The 21,837-nt window shown below is 51.9% G+C and overlaps 9 protein-coding genes across 9 annotated transcripts; 3 read left to right on the top strand and 6 right to left on the bottom strand.

Moving 5' to 3' along the window:
• Positions 1–119: 119 nt before the first annotated feature.
• Positions 120–1,448, bottom strand: CC77DRAFT_1100264 (hypothetical protein; the record flags this gene model as incomplete). The annotated part of the gene is made up of 1 exon (XM_018530054.1): positions 120–1,448. One exon carries the CDS (start codon positions 1,446–1,448, stop codon positions 120–122), a length of 1,329 nt encoding a protein of 442 aa, XP_018379486.1.
• A 224-nt stretch (positions 1,449–1,672) lies between these two features.
• On the bottom strand, positions 1,673–2,600 carry CC77DRAFT_579655 (galactose-binding like protein). Its single transcript, XM_018532329.1, has one exon. The coding sequence runs from the start codon at positions 2,251–2,253 to the stop codon at positions 1,861–1,863; it is 393 nt and encodes a 130-aa protein (XP_018379485.1). The 5' UTR covers positions 2,254–2,600; the 3' UTR covers positions 1,673–1,860.
• Positions 2,601–3,565: 965 nt separating this feature from the next.
• Positions 3,566–6,848, bottom strand: CC77DRAFT_1067322 (hypothetical protein; the record flags this gene model as incomplete). Its single annotated transcript, XM_018528981.1, has 3 exons — positions 3,566–3,656; positions 3,715–6,423; positions 6,490–6,848. The coding sequence occupies 3 exons, from the start codon at positions 6,846–6,848 to the stop codon at positions 3,566–3,568; spliced, it is 3,159 nt and encodes a 1,052-aa protein (XP_018379484.1).
• Positions 6,849–7,401: 553 nt separating this feature from the next.
• CC77DRAFT_1026128 (hypothetical protein) lies at positions 7,402–8,745 on the bottom strand. The gene is made up of 2 exons (XM_018526198.1): positions 8,423–8,745; positions 7,402–8,373 (listed from the first exon to the last, which is right to left on the bottom strand). The coding sequence occupies exons 1-2, from the start codon at positions 8,695–8,697 to the stop codon at positions 7,863–7,865; spliced, it is 786 nt and encodes a 261-aa protein (XP_018379483.1). The 5' UTR covers positions 8,698–8,745; the 3' UTR covers positions 7,402–7,862.
• Positions 8,746–8,809: 64 nt separating this feature from the next.
• CC77DRAFT_1026126 (Sec13 protein-like protein) lies at positions 8,810–10,461 on the top strand. The gene is made up of 5 exons (XM_018526197.1): positions 8,810–8,980; positions 9,042–9,080; positions 9,224–9,339; positions 9,389–9,838; positions 9,892–10,461. The coding sequence occupies exons 1-5, from the start codon at positions 8,978–8,980 to the stop codon at positions 10,172–10,174; spliced, it is 891 nt and encodes a 296-aa protein (XP_018379482.1). The 5' UTR covers positions 8,810–8,977; the 3' UTR covers positions 10,175–10,461.
• A 262-nt stretch (positions 10,462–10,723) lies between these two features.
• Positions 10,724–12,374, top strand: CC77DRAFT_1026124 (hypothetical protein). Its single transcript, XM_018526196.1, has one exon. The coding sequence runs from the start codon at positions 10,995–10,997 to the stop codon at positions 12,102–12,104; it is 1,110 nt and encodes a 369-aa protein (XP_018379481.1). The 5' UTR covers positions 10,724–10,994; the 3' UTR covers positions 12,105–12,374.
• Positions 12,275–13,416, bottom strand: CC77DRAFT_1083208 (hypothetical protein). The gene is made up of 3 exons (XM_018529385.1): positions 13,208–13,416; positions 12,679–13,026; positions 12,275–12,615 (listed from the first exon to the last, which is right to left on the bottom strand). Exons 1-3 carry the CDS (start codon positions 13,331–13,333, stop codon positions 12,457–12,459), a joined length of 633 nt encoding a protein of 210 aa, XP_018379480.1. The 5' UTR covers positions 13,334–13,416; the 3' UTR covers positions 12,275–12,456.
• Positions 13,417–13,888: 472 nt separating this feature from the next.
• Positions 13,889–16,108, bottom strand: CC77DRAFT_579535 (hypothetical protein). Its single transcript, XM_018532328.1, has one exon. It carries the CDS (start codon positions 16,018–16,020, stop codon positions 14,257–14,259), a length of 1,764 nt encoding a protein of 587 aa, XP_018379479.1. The 5' UTR covers positions 16,021–16,108; the 3' UTR covers positions 13,889–14,256.
• Positions 16,109–16,540: 432 nt separating this feature from the next.
• On the top strand, positions 16,541–21,330 carry CC77DRAFT_579507 (hypothetical protein). The gene is made up of 5 exons (XM_018532327.1): positions 16,541–17,098; positions 17,150–17,959; positions 18,006–18,087; positions 18,132–18,211; positions 18,263–21,330. Exons 1-5 carry the CDS (start codon positions 16,743–16,745, stop codon positions 21,216–21,218), a joined length of 4,284 nt encoding a protein of 1,427 aa, XP_018379478.1. The 5' UTR covers positions 16,541–16,742; the 3' UTR covers positions 21,219–21,330.
• The last annotated feature ends 507 nt before the right edge of the window (positions 21,331–21,837 follow it).

Genomic DNA, 21,837 nt, shown 5'->3' with positions numbered 1-21,837 from the left:
ATCCACGACAAGAGGCACGTGTCAGGATGCATGGATCAAAGACAAGCCAGTCACGTGAAGACGCGGTGTGGTTGAGCGCTTCAACTATGCAATATGAACTTGGTGAGAATGCTCTTTATTCATGTCTCCTCTAAACGCTGTACAATGTCAACACTCGCCTCCCCGTGTCTTTTACTCTTCACCATGACTTCCACCCTCCCTCCTTCCTTACCCGCCCTAACAGCGCACAACGCTCTGCCACGATAAGTCCAATGGATGTTATCATCAAACCGCTCCGTCGTCTGGGGCTTTGCCGACCCCGACCCAGCAAGACTTGCTGGGCCCTTGACCACAACTTCCACCTCATCGTCGTCACCCATCTCCACAACACCATCTTGATCCTGCAGCTCCAATCGCAGAAACGCCAGGTCCTGGCCGTCGGCTTTAAGAGGCGTCTTCCCAGACTCGTTGGTGATGCGGATTGAAGAGGCGCCAGCAGACTGAATGCTAGACCGAGAAGTTTCCTTACCAGCGGGGTAGCCGACAGCGACGACGAGTCCTGGTTCGTATGGAGTTGTAAAGTGCGCTGTGTAGTTTGTGTCCAGCCCGATCTTTTTCTTACCCAGACTGCGTCCATTGAGCAGGAGTTCAATCTCATCGTCCCGACTGAAGACCTCAATGTATGCCATTTGCCCATCGCGGCCTTTCCATTCCCATCCCACTATCGCGTCTGAAGACCGCCACACCGTCGTGCGATAGCGCAGGTCCGACACATCGAGCGGTCTAACGGCGATGATGGGTCCCCCATGTATCTTTTTCCAAGCCGCCTGCGCAACGGAAGCCGAGGCATTTGGCAAACCGGTGATATCCAACGCGCCACATCCTCCAACCAGATACGGATAATTCTTATATACCATCCCAGGCGAGTACCACGGCCCATCGTATTCAAACCCACCCAGTCCGGTTTCACCGATATAATCCCAGCCCGTCCACATGAAATCGCCAATCAAAGCCGATATGCGTTCTACCATGGCCCAATTCCTCGCGACATCACGTGGAAGCGTCTCGGTGCCTAGCATGATGCGCCCAGGATGCAAGGAAGCATCCGTAGTGTATCGACAGGACCCGTAGTTGTAACCCGTGATATCCATGTAAGCGAAGAGAGATGAAGTGATGACGTTGCAGTACGGGAGTCGAGGCACATAGTCCATGAGGCCGACGAAGAGCGAGATCAGGACGTTGATCAATGGACTTCCCAGTCTGCCGGTTGCAGAGCCAGATGCACGAGGCGGTGCATGTGGGTCTCCTGGTGGCTTTTTAGAGTACAAGAGCGTTGCTAGGAGGAGGTTTATGGCGATTGTGTTGGGGCGTGTGGGATCCAACGTCCTCGTGTAGTCCAGCAACGTCTTTGCCATGGCATGTCCGTAAGCGGATTTCGGCTCTGTGACTTCGTTGCTCAGAGAATACATGATGACACAGACATGATTCCGCGATCCGGCTACCATGGCTTCGACGTCTTTTTTTCATTGCTCCTGGAAATATCTTGCCTCGTCGTGGTCTGTCTTTGCCTCGAACCAGTAATCTCCGTACTCGTTCATGACATATATGCCCACTTCATCGCACGCCTCGAGCAGGGCTTCACTCGCCGGATGATGGCTCATGCGCACGGCATTGAAGCCAGACGCCTTGAGCAACTTCATTCGACGTATCTCTGCGGCTTTGAAGCTGCAGGCTCCAAGTATACCATTGTCGGCGTGGACACAAGCACCCCGCAACTTGACTGTCTCGCCGTTGATCAGCAACCCGTTCTTCGGTCCCCGGTGAACGCCAGATCCAGTATACCACCTCGCACCCGGCTGTCCCTCATTTTCAACTTCCAATTCAACTAGATTCATCCCCCCCGTATTTCACTGCCATGCTGATATCGACCTCGAAAGCGGTCCATCCGCTCACACACCCACCCACCTCTGTCCCATTAACCAGCACACGGCTGTGCCGGTACACGCCGTCGAAGAGTAAGGATGTCTTCTTCCCACGCAGAGACTCGGGCACGTGCCAGGTTTTGCGGTACATGTACGAGCCGCCGAGGAAAAAGGCGCCGTGGGTAGAAGATGGTGCATTTGCGGAGCAGCCTGCTGATAACATGGCGTCATGGGGAAGGCTTATAGGGCACCATTCTTGGGTTTGAGACGGGGAAGGAGAAATGCAGCGGAAAGACCAGTCATCGTTGAAAGGTGTCGCAACACTCTCGGATTGGGCGTTGGGTCCTAGCATTATTATTGCAAACGAACAGATCTTGAAAGCGGCCGAGTGGGAGTCGGAGATTTGAGAAAAGGAAAAATCAGTCCTTGGTAAAATGTTGTTCTGTTGTTGCAATGTTCAAGTCGGAGGTCATCATAACCCTTAAATAGGTTTTCTTTGTCTTTCTGTCATCCATGCTAAAAGCCATGTTCCCCATGCAGTAAACGCGAGCAATACGGCATACGACGGTATAGAACCGGATCCCGGGAATTGGAAGGCCAGACACCAAAAAAACAACGACTAGCGTAGTTCTACCTAACTTGTCGGGCTGAACTTCGTACACTAGAAGATACTGTAGCAAAACCTAATAAATGCCGGTGAACTTCACAACTTCGGACAGTCGGAGGGACAAGCTCTCCGTTATTAGTGCTCTTCTAGAGATGTTGAATCTGACTTTATAGGTCTAGATGGCCGTTCTACGGACGAGCGGGCAAAGTATATCCCCAGTACCATCCCGAAAGCCGGACGTAGTATACGTACGCATCTTAACTAAATCTTCCGCCCTATATACAGTCTCTCCTGTACGCATAATCGTCATTTTCTTGCAGGCAAATGTAGCTTGCAATGTAGGGTGCAACACTTGCCTCTAGCTGCCTAATTCCGGGTTCTTGGACACCAGATGCATCCAGAACTTCACACAGTTAGTGCACATACACAGTCACAACTATGACAAAGATATAACAACGTCAACCATCATCCATTGAACCAATATAGTACACAACCACAATAAGGTACTTTGCATCCGCCAAGGTGAGTGGCTATCCCCATCCTACCATCCACCCATCCAATGCTAGGCCCAAAGCCAAACAAGGCCCGCAAAGTATATGCAAGACCAAGCCCCTTCAACGACAACAACACTTATGATACCACGGACGGGTATAAAACAAATCGACGACAAAGTCTGCCGAGAAACAAACATCCTGTTCCCATAGATCAGGCCAAGAGAAAAGTTATACTAAGACAATATATGAATATGTAAAGGGGTGAAGAGAAGTAGTATGCGTGTGATCGTGAAGCCCATCGTGGGTAAATGCGGTAGCGGGAACCAGGGGACCGTAAAACGCCGAAGATGTAAGAAAACGTCCCGAAATACGATACGTTGGTACCGAAGATAAGCTGGTCGAAGAGTCGAAGAGCCAAAGAGAAGATGATCGTGTATAAGATGTCGGCATAGTCGTTATGCAGTCGAGGCCAGATTTTTTGACGCGCTTATAGTCATTTTTGCCTTGACCTTTTTGCGTCGGGCAACGACCTGAACTTGTACGTGTTGGCAACATCACGTCGTTCATGCGCTTGTGGCCATCAACGCCTTGACCTTTTCGCGCTCAGCCACAATCTCAGCTTGTAGTTTGCGTGTCTGACGCATAGCCTCGTCCCTATTGAATCGTTAGTGCCCACCCCTCATCAATAGTATCCATGTTAGCATAGACATACCTCTCGAACTGCAAATCCGCAACCTCCATCTGCGCCAAGTTCATCCTACCAACGACCTCCTCCATCTCATGATCAGCATCCCTAAGCGCCTTCTCCAGCTCCTCAACTCTCTTCTCCAGACTCTCCGTCTTTGTGGCTTCAGCAAGACTCATAGCGGGTCCACTGGAAGTAACATCCAACCTCGGGGATCTCTGCGAGAAGACCGGACTACTCGGCAGCCTAGGCGAGAACGCTGACGGGGAAAGGAGACCGGATTTCACACGGCGAAGATGGTTTGTGTGGCTTTCTTTGATAGCCTGGACCTCGTCCTCGTGACGAGCGACGGCTTCTTCGGATGACTGTTGAGCGAGCATGACTTTGTCTTCGGCGGCCTTGAGACGCTTCTCTAGCTGGATAATTTGCTCGGTGGACCTGCGCTGGTCCTGCTCACCGCGCATGATAGCATCGGTGAGACGACTCCTCAACGCACTGTTAGCAGTAAGCTGCTGCTGGATCTTCTCAGACAGCTCATCCATGCGGGTAGCTGCCGCGAACAGCTCTTTGCTAAGCTCTTGCTCCTTGCCCAAGTGCTCAATCTCGGACTGTTGGAGCGCACGAGCTTGTTTGCGGTATTGCTCTGCTTCGTTCTGTGCGTAGTCGCGTTCGGCTTCTGCGTCAGAGATACTCTGCTTGAGTAGATCCAGCGTGCGTTCTGCTTCGGCACCGGCAGCACCTAGTGAGTCTGCATCGCTTGATTCGAGCTGCTTGACGCGAGCGAGCGAAAGAGCATGCGTAGTTCGTAGCTCGTTGTACGCCTTATCCAAGGCCAGAGGTTCGTTTTCTATCCTTATCTCCGGGATTGAAATGTCGTGTTCGCGGAGTAACTCGCGGAGAGAACCAGTCTCTTGCTGTGCGCGGTCCAGGTCCATTCGTAGACCCCCAAGACCCTTTTCGCACTGCCATTTTTGCTCGAGGGCTTCGTCGGCGCGGCGACGTAGATTGTTAACTTCTTGGCGGAGACCGGTGACTTCCTTGTGGAATGCGGTCCGGCGAGGGGTGAGGTTCAGGGCGGCGTCTCTTTCTGCTTCTACTTCTTTGATGCGGCGCTGGAATTCTTTTTGTTGTAATTCTTGGCGATTCAACAGGAGTTTGAGTGCCTTGTGGAGCGCGTCTCGCTGCTCTTCTAGTTCTTTCATTGGGTTGGTAACTGTTGGTGCACCAACCGGCGATATGTCGCCTGACCTGTCCTTGACCGAGTTGGACCGTGACAACGAGCCCCTCTTCGAGTTCAGGCCAGCGGAGCTGCGTGCGAGTGAATTCGAACGTGTCAGACCGACGCGCAGGTTTGGCAAAGGGCCAATGTCTCCTTCTTCGGCAATGGACTGGAATTGCGCGGGTTGTGGCGCCTGTTGCTGCTGCAGTCGTTGCTTGACCAGAGACTCGTTCTCAGTTCGTAATTGTTGGATCTCTTGTTGCATGCGCGTAGTCTCATACACAAGCTTTTCTGTATCGGCTGCATCGCCTTCGAGCACTTCGAGGCGCGCCCTGAGCTGCGGTACCACTTCGTCCCGCAAATTGTCAGCCTCGTTGCGATGTTTCTCTAGCTCATCGCGAAGCGCCGTGAGGAGATCCTCGAAATTTTCTTTGACCTGCCTTTCCTCGGCCAGGCGCCTCTTCGCATCCTCGAGTGACATGGAAAGCTCTTTGACCTTGGGCGTTTCCACCATTGAGCCTGCTCTCGACTTGTCGGTGACCTGATCCTCGAGCTGCTGTACTTGCTCTTCCAAATCTCTTCGGCGTCGCAGCTCCTCTTGTAACCGCTCCGCCATGCGCACCTTTAGTGATGCTCGCTCCTGCTCTGCCTTTCTCCGTTGCATCTCCACTTCTTCAAGCTTGGCCTCAGGATCACTGATAGGAAAGCGTATCGAGCTCGTGCCAGAGTCTGAGTAATAGTCACTAGTCCTTCGGTTGTCGGGCATGACACTCTCGCTCGCAGCCTTCCAGCGTTCAACCTCGTCTTCTAATTCCATCTCCCTTTGGATAGAAGCGGCAAGTTCAGAGCTCACCTCGCGCAACTCGCGCTCCAGCTCCTCTACGTGAGCATTCATCTGGGGCGAGGACGATAGAAGTGGGGTTCCAGGAACGTTGAAATAGGATCCGAGTGAATTGGCAGCGGGTATGTCCAAGCCGTTTGGTTTCGATTTTGACGTGGGCTGTTTGTAGCGTGGAGATTCAGGTGACGAATGTTCTGAGAAAGCGGTAGCCGGTGATTCGGGCCCGTTCTGAGGACGCGAGTTCCAGCCAAAGAAGGAAGTGAATCCACCTCCGCTTGGCGATTTGGGCTTTGTGTTTTGTCTCGCGAGTGAAGGCTCGTCGGGACCGTAGTTGTAGTCGTCCATGAAGTCCTCGGTAACACCGTTGAGGTCGAGTTTAAGGTCTGGCGGTTGCGAGTTGTTGGTGTTATTATTGTTGTTGTTGTACAAGGGCATATTCGGCATAGTAGGAGATCGAGCGTGTGCTCCCCGGATACCGAAGGCCTTCAGTGCCTCGGTCCTACTCTGTCGTTGGGGGGTGATGCCGCTGACCGATCGATCATGCCGCGCGGCAGACGGGACGGAGGGGAGAGCCTTGTTGGAGCCTCGCTTTGCGACCGAGAGAGAGCTTGCACGAGACGACTGGGAGAATCGGCGGGGCGCGGCTGCCGTCAGAGGCGTCCTTCCATGGGGGTTGCTGTGTTGTGTTAGTGAGGGTCAAGGAAAGGAAGGCGCGCGTGGCGAGGAAGAAGTAAACACTCACTCGTCGAGGTTCCGGGGCAGGAAGAGGTCCTCGTCACTCAACGGCGGCGAAAGGATATTGTCGGGGGCGCGTCCTCCTTGAGTAGGGGGACCAGAGTGCTTATCAGGGTAGACTGTAGCGATTGACGGTTCTTTAGATTGTCGATCGGCAGCAAAGCGACCAACTACGGGAGAGTTTGCAGGTAGGGGCTTCCTGCGGACCGGGGACTGGACGGCGACAGGCACAGCTTGGGACGACTGGGAGCGAAAAGCAGCAAAAGACGATATGGCAATCGAGGCCAGGGACGAGCCTTTTTGGCGAGGCGGCGAGGCGTTGTTGGGAGGATGCGCGCCCTCGGGGGACGCTTGGACTGCTTGCATATTATCGTATTATTCCCCCGCGATAGACATGACATGCACAAATGATGAGCGCAAAGAGAGGTGCAGAGTCAGCCAAAGTCGGTTGTTCGAAAAAGGGGACCCGCCTAGCGAGCCCAGGTACATGTGCCGGCGAAGGGGCGCTTTGGGGTTGAAGAGCAGATCGCGGCCCTGGAATTGGTCAAATCCACGCGCTCATCCGTCAGCACCTGGCCGCGATGGGCGGTTCGCGCTGCTCGAGTGGAGCGAGCCGCGCCAGGGGGGCTGCGTCCGGCGCTGCAGGTACACTTTTTAGCCGGCCAATAAGCGCGGCGGACTAAGGGGGCGGTTCTTGGACGATGTCGTCGAGGTTGCGATGCTGTATGTGATTCGGGAGCATGTTCGCCCTCAAAGTGGATGGTGATTCCAGAGTCGCGCGCTCCGATTGACGTTGACGCTGACGCTGACACACACAGTGAGAAGGCGACGTGCCGAGGCGCCTGAGGACATGAAACACTCCACGAAGCGCCATCACCGCTCACAGGAGTCGGTCCCAGTGCATAGCAAACGCAACCCTGCCATGTGACACCCGCAACGGGTGGCTTGCATTCACCTTCATTTTGGCATCGCGCAATCTTCCGACGCGTACGGAATCAGCCAAATGCGGAAGTCATCACGCTAGGGGCATCTGTCTTGGGATGTGGCTCAGCCGCGAACGACGGACAGTGCTCATCGCAATGAGTCGTGGAGACAAGTCCAGCCTCTCGGCCTATCTTAGCTAACAGTGAGGTATGTTCCTGCGGAGATGACGAGGCCCCTGGGATGCAATCTTAGATTCATAGCCGCGGGCGCATATCTCGCGCCCTGACTAGCATGTGCCTGTGGCCTTGACTCTCAGGCATGCTTCCGACTTCCGCCGCCGCATAACTATCATGCCATGGCAATGGCAATTTCAATTTGGTAATTCCAGCACCGACTTGACGATGCGACGGTTGATGCGTGGTCTGATATTAGTAGTTATAATAAGTTCAAGGTGGATCACCGCCAACCGCCAACCCGACCTTCGTCCCATCGCTCCTTGCGCTCTGCTCGAAGGTACGCAATCTTCCGGCCTTCTCTCAAGCGCCTCACAAAGTCCGTTACTTCTCGATCGCTGGCAACGGCGTCTCCACCGCCAAAGCCTTCGCCTTCGAGAAAGCTCTCTTCCAGTCCCCGGCAGAGAGCCTCTTGCTCGCCTACTGAAGCACTCAGTCGCTGATACAGGGCCGGCGGACTGAACTCTCGGAGTGCTTCGTCCTGTTCAGTCTGCTTTGCTCTCCACTGACGTTCCAAAGCACGGAGTGCCAGTAGGCGCGACTGTGTGCCATCGCGCTGATGCTGGACATGTGCTTCAAGCTGCTTGAGTGATTCTGCAAGTCCCACGTTCTGTGCAAGAAGCGCCTGTAGAGGCGCGATTGATGCTGGCAGCGATGGATGTGTTGTATCGGGATTGTGAACTATAGCACGCTGCAGTTCCGATGTCTGAAGCACATGGTGCAAGTCCTTGGTCCTACTAGTACCTTAGTGGTGCATGTATCAATGACGCAGACTTGGCATACGGTTTGTCCTTGAGCACGTCAGGTAGCCACCCATCTTCGGGCGGTTGGACTGTGGGTTGCTCGGAGTCTATCTGAGAATATTGCTGTTGTACACGAGGGCTTTGCTGCTGATCCCCCGGATACGATGACTGACCCGGTGGGGGTGGGGGCAATGGAGGTCCCTGTGATGGAGTCGCATTCCCATTTGAACGTCCTGGCTTTGGGGGCGGGGGTGGAGGCGTCGATGCGTCGGGTTGGTAGAAGTTTTGAGAGTGAACTGGGGACGAATACGCCATGATGAAGTGTAGAGAGTCGGACCCCAAGCGAGGTAGTGTTGCATGTGATGGCGTTGGGTGGTGCTAGCGCGTCGAGGTATTTGATCTAATCTTATCTCATCTAGACCCCTGCATTGAGGCCACAGCAGCATCAACCAACTCTGGGGCACTTTCAAGCTGTGGACACGTCTGGACGCGCCTGCTCATACTTTTGCCTACACACTTTTTTGGTCGCCTACAAACAACGGCTCTACCTCTGCATTCCCTCACTGCCTCCCGCCAGAGCAACACCACAACGAAAATGGCAAGCACATCCCCACCAACGCGCCCAAGCTGCTCCCGCTAACTTGCGACTTCCGCTCCAGGCCAACGTTATAGCGAATTCGGGCCACGATGACATGATTGTACGTTCTGCATAAACGCACCACAGACCCTCGCCTCTATCTTCACCCGCTTCTATCTTCACCCCGCCTCTGTACTTTCCAGGCCACCCACTCGCGCAATGGCAAGCCGGAATCCGTCTCCAATGTATATTAACGAGGTACAGCATGATGCCGTTCTGGACTACTACGGCAGGCGGCTCGCGACATGTTCCTCAGACAAGACCATCAAGATCTTCGAGGTGGAGGGTGAGAAGCACACATTAGTCGAGACACTGAGAGGGTACGTCACTCACCACCGCGTTCCACGATCTGTCCGCTGACTGCCACAGCCACGAGGGCGCCGTCTGGAGCGTAGCATGGGCCCACCCCAAATACGGCAACATTCTCGCCTCGTCCTCGTATGACGGCAAAGTCCTCATCTGGCGCGAACAATCCGGCAGCTGGCAAAAGATCTACGAAGTCGCCCTCCACACCGCCTCGGTCAACCTGGTCGCATGGGCCCCGCACGAGGCAGGCTGTCTTCTCGCGTGCGCATCGACCGACAGCAATGTTTCCGTACTCGAATTCAAGGACAACAATTGGACACACCAGATCTTTCCCGCGCACGGCACAGGCGTGAACAGCGTGAGCTGGGCACCTGCCTTTGCGCCGGGACAGGTTATGAGCGCGAGTGGGAACCAGGCTGGAGCTGCGAAACGACTTGTTACTGGAGGTAGCGACTGCCAGGTCAAGGTTTGGGAATTCAGTCCTGAGAGCGGTAGCTGGAACGCAACGCTACTGTATGTCCTTTGAGTGACTTGACAACATGTACTAGACTACTAACATGAACCAGTGGTATCCACGGCGACTGGGTCCGCGACGTAGCATGGTCCCCCACCGTCCTCTCCAAATCCTACATCGCTTCCGCGTCTCAAGACAAAACCGTCTCCATCTGGACTTCCTCGGACCTGCGCGAGTGGAAGCGCACGCAGATCGATGTCGACGCTGCGGCGTGGCGCGTGAGCTGGAGTCTCAGCGGCAATGCGCTTGCGATTAGCACGGGCGACAACCGGGTTAGTTTGTGGAAGGAAAGGTTGAGCGGGGGTTGGGAATGCGTCAAGACGATTGAAGAGTAGAACATCCGTTGTCCTATCACGGCGCAGGCTGGGCCCATCAGATGTTTTCCTGTACGGTACGGGAGAAGGCTGAGACCTCAGTGGTGGACGCATGATGAGTGGTTTGGCGATAATCAGGGCCGCGAGATTACTGAAACGGGCACTTGTTATCGGAATGGGTTCGAGGGGAGGTTGTGGTATGATGGGAGGTGGGATGGTCTCTGATAGAGCGCGGTACGAGCGCACAGTTTTGATGTGAGCGAGTAGTGTGAGACGGTAGTCTTGAATCAATTTCTCCAATAGCAATCACTGACGAGCTGATCTTTGCATATTGTCATCTCCATTGTGTTGACGCTGTTTGGTCTTGTAGCTCATGTCGTCGATACATGCTTGGCTATCCAATGGTGTACCTGCGTACGATCGCCAAGTGGCCGAGTTGAATAAGGCGCCAGGTCAAGTGCGAGGTGCCGTGTTCGACAGTTTTCAAAAGTTGCCCGATATGGTAGGTGAGACGGGCGCTAAACTTCAGCCTCATCGAACCCAACAACATCTGGCCCTTGCTCCTAGATTCTGATACTTTACAGCTAACATCCACATCAGAGACTAATACCCGTTTCGATGTCCTTGAACAGTCGGTAGTCTAGTTGCAGTGTGATATCGGCGTTGCATCTGTGTCTTTGAGAAAGAGGCGGACACATCTTGCATGTGCTGCCTAGACGCTAGCCTTCTACAGCCGCCCATCTACCTAGGTTCCCAAATATACATATTCCTCCACGACCGCCCGGAAACATCATACGAAAAGGAGTAAGAGACTATGGCGGCTGTAGAAGTTTGCAACGAAATGGCGTCGTCCAGGTCCACAACACTACCATCACCCCATCAAATCCCACCAGCTCCAGCAATGTCGACCAATCCAGCAAGATCGAACCAGACAAGCCAGACAACTTTAACCCCACCCCAACTCGAAGCGCGGACCATACTCACACATCTCCTAACGCGGCTCTCCCAGCCAAAAGATGACGATACCGCCACGAACCCACGTTACGACGAGTACTCCGCATGGATCAATCAGCATAGCATCCCCACCCTGACCACCTCTCTCTACTCCATGATCCGGCCCCAACTCTGGACTTTGCTTTCGTCCCGACTATCTCTCGATGCCCTGAAACATGTTGGCGGCGACTTGCGGCTTGAGACTCGAGGTGCTATTTACTTCAACGGCATCCTTGGCGTTGACAAGCGTCTGCGCATGTACGTGGGACAGAGTGGCAATCTGAGGCAGAGAGTGGCTCAGCACTTGAACTTTAGATATCGTAGAGATCATTTTAGCTTGCATTACTATGCGCTTGAGTGGAGTGTGTATAATGTATTTGGGGTGTGTGCTGTTTTTCCTCCTGCTCCTTCTTCTTCTTTTTCTTCTTCTTCGTCTTTGGTGGTGGGCATGGAGAGGTCCGATTTGGTGATGAATGTGCTGGAGATGTGGATGTGTCTTGTTTTTAGGTCGTTGCCCTCTGATACACTGCAGGAATGGCTGCCAGATGACGAGCTCGTTGATAAAGGGAGAAAGACGGCAAAGGAGGGGGTGGTAGGGGGCTTGAACGTTGCTACTCCGCTTGATCAGGGTGTTGAAGTCAAGGATATGCCGTTTGTGGATCTGAGTGGAGAATTGGATCCTGTTATACGGGACTATCTTAGGGAAGTGAAGAGGAGGAAAGGCGACGTGCAACAAGTGGAGAATGTGAAGATCACAGATGGGGCGGTGGAGGTGGACGAAGAAGAGAGGGCGCTGAGGAAGAAGATGTATGCGGAGAAGGCTAGGAGGTACAGTAAGAGGAGAGAAACTGATATTGTTATTCCGCAGTGGGTGTTCCTTGGTGCTGTGGCAGTGGGTGTTGGAGTTTCATTGTTCAGGAGTAGTGGAGGGCCGGGGAGTAGCGCGCGGTGGAGGTAGGGACTCTGATTTTGCTACGAAAGTCGAATGAAGCTGATCTTATCACTCGTGTTGTACTGTATAGTATAGGGTTGTAGCTAAGATTGAGTGTTCAACACACTATCTGGTACAATCGAAGGCCAGCAAAATCTTGTTCAAAACTGTTCTAGCTGCATTGTAGGCGATGATAGAAACGGTCACGATGTGGACTGCTGTTTCTAGAGTCGGGCAGTCACTCTCTTTCGAAGGTATCTGTGCGTAGGTATGATGGATGTATTACCGAACTTGAAAATGGCTCATCGTTTCTGTGTTATTGTAGGGCTATAAGATAGGATTGGTTGCACTAAAGTACTGCATCGCGCACCAATGTAAGCTAACATAGGAGACGGACAGTTTGAGTTATCTCCACAGTTGTCTGCGTGACGATTGTGGAAGTCACTGTCGCGTAAGTCACTGTCGCGGTGTTCGTGACAGTGGCTGTAGCAGTGTTGGTCTGCGTTATGGTCGCAGTAGCGACAACTGTTCTGGGTACCTAATCGAAAGAGCATAGATTAGTGACTAAGCATCCAAATTGACAAAGCTTTCAAAGGCTTACTGTGACTGAAGTTTTTGTAGTTGCGGGAATGTTTACGATTGCCGTCCAAGTTGTGCTGGAGGTAGGTACGGACAGACACTTGCAAGCCGAGCTAAGAGCCTGACCTTCGATATAATTCGCGAGGCATGTAGGCTTTTTTGTTGGAACGGCAGCCGCTCGCTTTTGCTCATCCCGCAAAGTCAAACACCTAGGGGAGAGTGTGGTACTAGGAACGACCGTGGTACTGGTGATTGTTATCGTGGTAAATTCCGTAACGGTCGCGGAAGCGGTCTTAGTTCGAGTCGCCTCTGCAGTAGCCGTAACAGTAGCGTCAGTGGTCGTGATAGATCCAGACGTGATTGTGTTAGTCTGTGTGATGGTTCTGCTTCCTATCAGCAACAACAACACAACATAGGACATAGATACGGGTATACTCTTTATAGTAGGAAGTTCTTGTGGAAGTCTTTGTTACTGCAGGGATCTTGAGGTAAGAAGAGCAGAAGGGTGTGGCCTGAGTTTGCTGCTTTGCGACAGTAACGAGGCCACGCACAACGTCACAGAACAACTTCGAGACTATTGGAGATGCGGGCTCAGGAACTGGACTTCGAGGAACGGAGATGCCAGCAGCTGGGACTGTAAGACTCAGAGCCAGCCCGGCTATCTTGCTGAAGTGCATGGCGGGATGTGAGAGACAATGGAGGCTGCTGAAATACTGTAGGATACTCCGCTGGATTAGATGTGAGTGGAGCAACGAAATGAAGTGAAGCAGAGTTTTATAAACATCTTGTAAGGTCGGACTACTTGCTGTTCATTGTTCGTGTCATTCTAGAACTTTCAGTCTACTCGGATGATTGGAGTCGGTGACACCGGTACTGTCAAAACAATGTGGTGGAAAGTAAAGCTGAACTTCAGCGCCACCAACTTCGCCTGAGCACACCTACTTCTCTTCTATTCTCTCTTGTGAAGTTAGTATCCCAAGCCACAAGGGTCTGCTCCTTGCCCACAGTAGTGTTGTTCAGCCCGCCACGCGAATCTTCTTTTCAGAAGCACACTTTGGTCTCGCCGGATCTGGATGACATAGATATAAGGCGTTTAGACGATTCCAGATCATCTTTCCAGGATCAAGCTTGGAAGCGCTCAAACTGGTAAGGCTGAAGGTTTCTTACCTGTGGTGGCATAGCTTTGTTCAGCCTTAGAGGACGACATGTCCCTAGAGCTCCATTCATCATGTGTCAAACAAAGTAGCTCGACGAGAGTGGAAAACGAAATGCGATCTTGCATGTTGATCTTCAGCCGATTGGGTGTATCGACATTGAGATAGTACTAGCGCCGCCGGTTGTCCATGCGGGAGCCTTGTATTCCGAGGCTAAAGAATCCTTCGAAGCCCAACATTCTCCACAAATTGCCTCTCCGCGGCCTTCCTGTTCACGTCAAGTTCTAGACCTCGGAATCCCCGCCTTGCGAAACTGGGACATTAGCTGCACCTGGGCGAAGGCCGACAATTCTAGACACCCCAGAACTGCTTCGTAGCCAAGTGCCCCACTACCACCACCAAGTGGAGCGTGTCGCTTATGGTCTGGCTGTTACGACGATTACCAACTAAGTCAAGCTGCAAAGATCCTCTAGCGGAATAGCGACTGTGTTGTAGAAGTCGATTGCGGTGACTGGCCCTTTCAGGTTCAAGCACCAATGAACTGCGTTCTTGTACTTCGTACCCATTCGATACGCAACCTCGGCGTCAATGCGTAGATTGACCCTTCTGTGAAGCTCCTTTGCCTCGAACTCATAGAACTGCTTCATGTCTGGCGACAAAGCAACCGGTGGTGGTTTCTCAGGCTTATACCTTGCGGCCAGCAACGCCATGAGGGGTGACCACAGGGCAATTTCGAAGAGCACCAAGCCCAAAGAGTAAATGTCGTAGTGGATCTGATACCCAGAGGCTGCCTCGCCTTGATATAGCGGATGTCGATATATGGCTGCTTCTAGGTCATGTAGAACCTTTCCACGGTCAATGGTTTGAGCCTCAGTATGCTGACGGGAGTAACCGAAGCCCTGGACCAAGGCGGTTTCAATTTGCCGAAATCCAGCTACAGTCTTGGTGGAGTAGACTTGCGGAAAGACGATATTATTACTGTTGATGCCTTTGTGCATCCAGTCACTGCCATAAAGCTTAGCAAAAGTATACGCTATACGTCTGGCGAGCCTATATCGTGTCTCAAGCGCGGGTTTGAACGGAGAATCGAAGAGCTTGCGCAAAGAAAGTGGCTCGCTTGCGGCGGGTCCCAATGTATCCAGTGGACTTAGCGGAAACCGAAAGATGATCCACCAGCAGTGACGATCTGGATCATCCGTGTATCCAACTGCTTGCAAAGTTTGGAGATGGCGTTGGCTGCCAGGTTTGCCCAGAAGGGAGACCAGTTTGCGGATGCGCTCTTGTAGGACATCTTTGTCTTCTTCCGAGATGTTTGGATCGTATTCTTTCTTCTCGTACAGGTATGCAACCTCAGGATCGTCATGTCCAGGTTTAAGGAAACGAATCTTGGCCAGGTCTGCAAGACTGGTGTCAACAAGACGCCAATCATCAGTTTTGGGCTTTCTTGGCAAGGATAGTACTCCTTGCAGCGTTATTGCCTTGCATTGTGCGAGATGCGCAACGTCCACCTCTGGAAAGCTTCTCCCATTCGACGAGGAGTTTTGGAGCAGTGTCAGCCTCTTTATATCAGAGATCTCTTGGACCATATGAAGATTGAAACGAGTTTCTTCGCGTTGGACCTCTTTCCGCTGCTCCTCGAACACCAGCTTGTGCAGTCCACTGACATGTGTTTCAAGGGTGTTGACGAATTCCTCAAACTTCTCTTTATTTCGGACAGCCCAAAACAGACGACTTGTAACTCCGATTTGTTTCTTACTGGTTGCAGATTCTTTCAACTGCTCGGCTTGGATCAAAGTCTCTAGGTTTGTTTTTGGATCTGACTTTCTCAACACGCGGTGCAAGCTCCGCCTCATCTGCATAGCCATCGCGCTCGTCTTTTTGGATTCCGGGTCAGTAGCGTCTCTGAGTTCCAAGCCGTATGTGTCCCCCTGCTGTTCGAGATTGGTCATGAGTAAGTCGATGCGCTTTAGCGTTCTCACGATGAGATCGCTCAACGGATGCAAAGCTGGCACAAGCTCGCCTTCGACGAGTCCAACACGTGTAGCCCAGATGCTCAGATGCGCCTTGGCTGTTTCAATCCGGATTACCAGGTCTTCGGCATCATCATCGAAGCGAATCGTGTCTTCTAGTATTCTCATGCTCTCTGCCACCGCCTTGAACACGATTGGTGCAATACCGATCGCAACTCCGGCTACTTCGAATCCGGACATGATTGGTAGATGAACAAGCTAAAAGGACGATACAAGACGAGGGTGTTCGCTTATTCGGATTTGTATCTCAAGCCTTGAAACCTCTTCTAGAGGTGCACACTGTTACTTTCTCGATAACTCTTCAACTTAGATGAGTTTGTAACCTTGAGGGTACACCCTGATAAGAGCGAGCGTCATCAATCAGAGGAGCGCTTTATTTTGATAGAGGGATGGAAGGATGGAAGTATTCTTGATGTTTCCGCGCATCTGTGTTGGTGCTGCGCTATCATCGGGCGCTGGGGTGAAGAGAACAGGTTAAGTGTGAAGAAAACGGTCGCATTCTCATCACCGGCTGCGACACCAACCCGACTATGACACGCACGAGGTTGATGCTTCTTCGAGCTAGCATGATGAGGTGTGTTGTTCAGAGGATTATCCATGTATACGAGCTCGGTTGCTATGGACCCCTCACTCAACTCTTGGCAGCTGAAACGTGCATCTGGTAAACCCAATGGCCGTCCCGACAACAACCTCAGGCACCAACAGCCTCAATATAACAATACTCTTCTCGTCGGACGTGCGTTTAATCTTCGTATAACATCTCTTGGCAGCTGAAGTTGACACGAGCTATCCTCCTAAATATCTTAAATATAACGGTATGGTTTTCTGTGAGAAGCTATGCGAGCTGCTACGAGCTCACCCACATCGATCGACCCCTGCGCTAAACTTCGATTGAACTTGCAATGGAAGAGTTCGACTGGATCAAGTCATTCGCGGAATCCAGCTATGGTTCAGTCAGCGATCCTGTTCCGCCACCTGTGGAGCCGACAGAATCAAAGACACTGCCTGCAACAACTCCGCGGGGTTCCTTCGCTTCATTTGTCTGCCATGTCACCAGTCTAGAACGCAAGCTGCGCTCGTTCTCACCTATCGTCCTCGATGATTCCTCAGTCGTCGGAAACACAGGCAAGATCCTAGGTCAAGGAAAGACATTCATGGTCAAGCATGCTCAATGGATTCGTGATGTGAATGAGCCACCTCTCGATGTCGCTGTGAAGGAGATCATTCCGGACGCCCGAGCGACAAACCAGAGCCTGAAGTATGTACCGTTCTCCAAAACTCGATACAATGTGCTGATCACATCTCAAAGCTCTTCTACCAGCTCCAGCGGCCTCACACAGAACGACTGGAAAGAGATCTTGTTCGAGATCCGAGCTCTCCTTCACGAGCCGATTCGTTATCATCCAAACATTATCCGACTGCTAGGCATTCAATGGGGCCTATCGCCAATTTCGGAATCTACTTACCCAGTGCTGATAATGGAGTATGCATCGCTTGGTACTTTCGCGACTTTACAAGCCTCTTCTGAGCCATTGTCATTTGCAGCAAAGCAAAAGCTGTGCTACGATATTGGGCGAGGACTATCCGCACTCCACGCTTGCGGGATTGTGCATGGAGACATGAAGCACGAAAATGTACTTATCGTACCTGCTAAGGAGCCACTGGACGGTATATCATACACTGCGAAACTCGCGGACTTCGGTGGTGCCGTAATGAATATGACGCCTAACGAATTTCGCAAAATGGAGACCTGGACATGGCCTTTTCAAGCGCCTGAGGTAACGAGTAATCAGCGACTCTCCAAAGATGGGATGGTACTCACAGATGTGTACGCTTTTGGTTTATTGGTTTGGAGAGCATTTGAGGACGGTCAAGGGTTTGTGTCGCTTCCTGGCGCAGCACAGGATGCATCTGATGAAGACAAGCGCAGCCTGAGCGCACGCAAAGCATCGCAAAGCTTCACCGCTACTGCTGTTGCTAGCATTCGTGAACATGCTAGCATGAGGGGAATGTCGGAACGCTGCGTAGATACCATCACGTATACCATCCTCCACACCGTGCGACTGGAACCAAAGGATCGAGATCTTGTAATGGCTCAAGCAGCGTTACGAGGCTTAGAGTACGATGAGCGTGATAACATGAGATCTAGTACTGATAGGATACAGCCTTGGTCATATACCAAAATATTTGCGTTTCATCAAGAAGAAGAACGAAGAACGAGCAGCCAGTGAGACCGGGGGACCGCCCGTAAGTCAGCTTCCAATTGCGAATTGTCGCTTACAGGTATCTAGGGAGAACACGGCATCACCAGAGACGGTGCTGCGTTATTTCTTGGACGATATGGCAATGATGTAGATTTGCAAGATAATATGTAGAGGCCTACTACTCTACAAGATCTGTGCAATTCACTGACCGCTTACAGTCCTGGCTTCCGACCTCGTCTGAACGAGCCCAATCGCGAAGAGGTACTGTTTGAGCCAGAGCGATTGAAGAAGATCTTAACCTGGGATCAACAACGGCAAATGTTGGATGAATTAAAAGCCACTGCTAATGATAGTGCAAACGCACCTGGGGATCTTATCGAGATGAACAAGACAGTCGCTGCGTTCCACGTGTTCCAATGTTATCTCCTCGAATTCGGCACTAAATTCAACGCCGACGAAACTATACAGTGGTTATCGAAAGCCTCTTCGCATGACGATAGTCATGATGATGCAGATTACTTGGCGCAGGCTTGGATATGGCGGATCTCACGCGCGCTTGAGGTCAACGTCAACCTCACTCAGGGGAGACTTGAGTCACTGCTGAGGATCTCCGTAATGCGGGGTCACTGGAGCTGTCTCCAGGACGTACTCGAGCTGATCAATACTAGTACTGGAACGACCCAACAGCAATGGTCGAATAAGTTCCAGCAGTTCCGTAACATCCTGCTTTCACAAATGGGTGCCGTTGGAATGGGCTACTTCTTCTCGCCGCACATGACACCACCATGGAACAGAGTCAACTTGAGGGATATCAGTCAACTCGATGAGACTATCGCAACTATTCTCGGCGACACGTACGACTCTTGCTTAAGAGTACTCAATTCTCAGCTCCCAGGGTCGTCAACACAAGAGTATCAGCGCAGAGGAAAAACTGCATTTGACCGAGTGTATGTCAACATACGGGGACATGGTCCACTGCACTACGCCGCCGCAAGCGGGGATCTGAATGCCCTGCGTCATATGGTTGCAAAGTACGACTGCGACATCGATTTGCCAAACCAGCATGTGGACGAGACTCCTCTGGTATGCGCTTGCTCTGGCGGTAAACTTGATTGTGCACTACTATTGCTCGACAAAGGGGCTGATGCAAACGGCTATCATCATGGGCAAGAAGGACCGCTGCATTGGCTTTGTAGCTTCTTGCCCAACGAGATGGAGGTCATTGCATCAGCTCTGATCAAAGCAGGAGCTGACATCGAATTACGTTCTGGCGGCATGCGCGCGGACGTTCGTGGTATCAGAGCTGATTGGGAGCATATTTTTGGAACCAAAACAACGCCACTTGGAAGAGCGGTCCTCATGAACAGCCTTCCAGCAGTCAAGGTGCTTTTGAAATTAGGAGCTGATCCTCTAAAGAAAAATGCCAACAAACACCCAGGTGAATGGAAAGGCGATAAGGCAACAATGGTCGACATATCTTCGCCTTTCGAGTTGGCCGCTGCCTTGACACTTCCGGAGATTCTAGCGGAGTTCATTACTCATATCGATGGTCCTACTGGTGCGGCAACGAGTATAAGCTTGCCGCCAGATACATGGGCCTGTCCGCAATGCACACTGCACAACCCACTCGACTACCTCGCCTGCGAAGCCTGTGGCCTGGAACAACCACCGCAGCCCATACCTGAGAACCGGCGTTTCGCCCGAACGAAGCTTTTGGATGTCTCTTCCGTAATTGATCTAGCACGCGGTAAAAAAGTGACCGAATTCGATCCACTGTCATTGCGAAGCCGTCTCGTGCGCCATGGACACAAGTACAAAAGCAACCTTAGAATCACCTGGATGATACTCCATGCTCGTTCATTCCCTTTCCAGGGCGCCATACCCACCGAAGAGCTCCAAAAAGTACGAAGTAGGACGCTGTGTAACGAGGTCGCCCATGGAAACCTAGACATTGTCGAGTGCCTTTTGGAACTAGGATACAGCGCTAGCGGAACTTCAGATCATCGACCCTTGCAGAAGGCTATCGAGCTGAATCACGAAGAAATGTTCAAGCTCCTCATACGGTACCGGGCTGACATTTCAGTCACGACAATGACACCTGCGGGTAGTATGTCTCTGCTTCACATCTGTGCGTCGCGACCACGTCAGTCAAAACCCGGAAGATATATCGCCGACGCTCTCATCAGAGCTGGTGTACCAATCGAGAGCATGGATAGACGTGTCAGACCACCCCTTGCTTTGGCGGTCTTGAACCAAAACTTTGACGTGGCTCAGGCGTTGGTCGATAACAATGCTGTTGTAGATGCGATCTATCCACTCCAAGTGTATGGGATGAATGGATCAGAGACTAGATCAGTCAGTGTTCTTGTGGAGATCTTGTCTCAACATACGAATCGTACCCTTGAATCGCTTAGATTCCTGTTCGGCAAGCGTGACGGCGGTCCGGCTCAGCGGCCTGCATTTTACGTCGACCTCACAAGCAAACTCACTATCCTACACCTTCTTGCTGGTAGCCCCAACTACACGCAAATTGGGCAGATAACGCCCAAGATTCTTAATCTTTGCCTTGAGATGTACTCGGATGACGAGCTCGTCAACTGCAGACATCCACTCTTGGGCACTGCACTATACCACGCTGCCACGAATGGACACAAGACCATGGTAGAACGGCTCCTACAATACGGCGCAGACGAGACACATGCTGCAGGCCCTAACGTTGATGGTTCCGTGCAAAGTTTGTTCAGGTCACGAGATACCTGGACACCGCTTTGGGCTGCGATATTACGACTTGACGAAGAACTGAAGAAGGGAGTGTTGTTTCCACCGGATGGACCGTCCGGCACATGGCTGAACTCAAACATCGTACAGAATCTTGAAAAGATTGTGGCTTTCCTATCCTCGAATGATAAAGACACTTTAGCGCAACAAGCCGTCGAGCATCTAAAAACCAAAATGGAGGTACTCCAGGCTGAGTCTCGTATATCTCGAATCGAGAAGGCAAGGACTAAGAGAGAAGGGAAAATCGTGGAAGAAGAACATCCTGTTGATCTGGGGATACTTTCTGGGAAATCGGGTGAGACTGACGAGAAGACTATACGGGAGATATGTACAGGTCTTGAAGATGAATGGAAGACTGGAGAAGTTGAGGTAATTCTTGAAGGCCTACAGCTTTGAACCGAAACAGTGCAGGTTGCTGGATCAACTGCCAGACTTTACAGAATATTGGTAGCGACGACGATGTGGGCGGCTGTGATTACTTCACCCACTATGCCATTGGTGACTACACGGTAGATGGGGTGATTGTTGTTGCAGCCAGCTACTATCCTTCATCTAGCTCCGCGAATACGCGATGCTAGAAGATATGGGAAAACTGTTTTAACCCGGTCCACTGGTGGCTATGAGACTAGATAATAAGCTCTTCAGACACAAGAGCAACATGCACACAAAATCCTTTTCACCCTCTCATTTTCGTGTGGATATGTACGCTCGGAGGATAGTCCCTAATGTGGACGGCACCCGCACGGAGTTTTGGCGAATTGTATTGTACAAACCCGCTCGGTATGTGGAGAAAGCTTACCGATGATGTACCTTGCTCCGCCCTAACTTTAATGGTAGTCGGCAACACAATAAGATCCGGAACGTGCGATTGTGTTCGGCTTTGACACTCGGTAACGCATGTCCATCCAAACCGCCGTCTCGAAGTGCGGTTGACAGAAGGAGGGGTATGGGGATGATTGATTATCCATCTTAGTTTAGCTGGGCGGGGATTCGCTCGTACGAAGGTAGGTGGGAC

Source organism: Alternaria alternata (genome assembly GCF_001642055.1).
Source record: "Alternaria alternata strain SRC1lrK2f unplaced genomic scaffold CC77scaffold_35, whole genome shotgun sequence".
Taxonomy (NCBI): domain Eukaryota; kingdom Fungi; phylum Ascomycota; class Dothideomycetes; order Pleosporales; family Pleosporaceae; genus Alternaria; species Alternaria alternata.
Note: the sequence above shows the minus strand (reverse complement) of the source record. Positions and strands in the feature narration are given on the sequence as shown.

Bases quoted from the DNA above. Each gene is read 5' to 3' on its own strand.
- CC77DRAFT_1026124 (XM_018526196.1), top strand. From the start codon at position 10,995: ATGGCGTCGTCCAGGTCCACAACACTACCATCACCCCATCAAATCCCA.
- CC77DRAFT_579655 (XM_018532329.1), bottom strand. From the start codon at position 2,253: ATGCTAGGACCCAACGCCCAATCCGAGAGTGTTGCGACACCTTTCAAC.
- CC77DRAFT_579507 (XM_018532327.1), top strand. From the start codon at position 16,743: ATGGAAGAGTTCGACTGGATCAAGTCATTCGCGGAATCCAGCTATGGT. The intron at 17,099-17,149 runs GTATGTACCGTT...CACATCTCAAAG, and splicing joins GCGACAAACCAGAGCCTGAA to CTCTTCTACCAGCTCCAGCG. The intron at 18,088-18,131 runs GTAAGTCAGCTT...ACAGGTATCTAG, and splicing joins GTGAGACCGGGGGACCGCCC to GGAGAACACGGCATCACCAG.
- CC77DRAFT_579535 (XM_018532328.1), bottom strand. From the start codon at position 16,020: ATGTCCGGATTCGAAGTAGCCGGAGTTGCGATCGGTATTGCACCAATC.
- CC77DRAFT_1026128 (XM_018526198.1), bottom strand. From the start codon at position 8,697: ATGGCGTATTCGTCCCCAGTTCACTCTCAAAACTTCTACCAACCCGAC. The intron at 8,374-8,422 runs GTATGCCAAGTC...AGGTACTAGTAG, and splicing joins GACGTGCTCAAGGACAAACC to GACCAAGGACTTGCACCATG.
- CC77DRAFT_1026126 (XM_018526197.1), top strand. The intron at 9,081-9,223 runs GTACGTTCTGCA...AACGAGGTACAG, and splicing joins CGGGCCACGATGACATGATT to CATGATGCCGTTCTGGACTA. The intron at 9,340-9,388 runs GTACGTCACTCA...TGACTGCCACAG, and splicing joins TTAGTCGAGACACTGAGAGG to CCACGAGGGCGCCGTCTGGA.
- CC77DRAFT_1083208 (XM_018529385.1), bottom strand. From the start codon at position 13,333: ATGCACTTCAGCAAGATAGCCGGGCTGGCTCTGAGTCTTACAGTCCCA. The intron at 13,027-13,207 runs GTGCGTGGCCTC...ACCATCACACAG, and splicing joins CGAAGTTGTTCTGTGACGTT to ACTAACACAATCACGTCTGG. The intron at 12,616-12,678 runs GTAAGCCTTTGA...TCTTTCGATTAG, and splicing joins CTACAAAAACTTCAGTCACA to GTACCCAGAACAGTTGTCGC.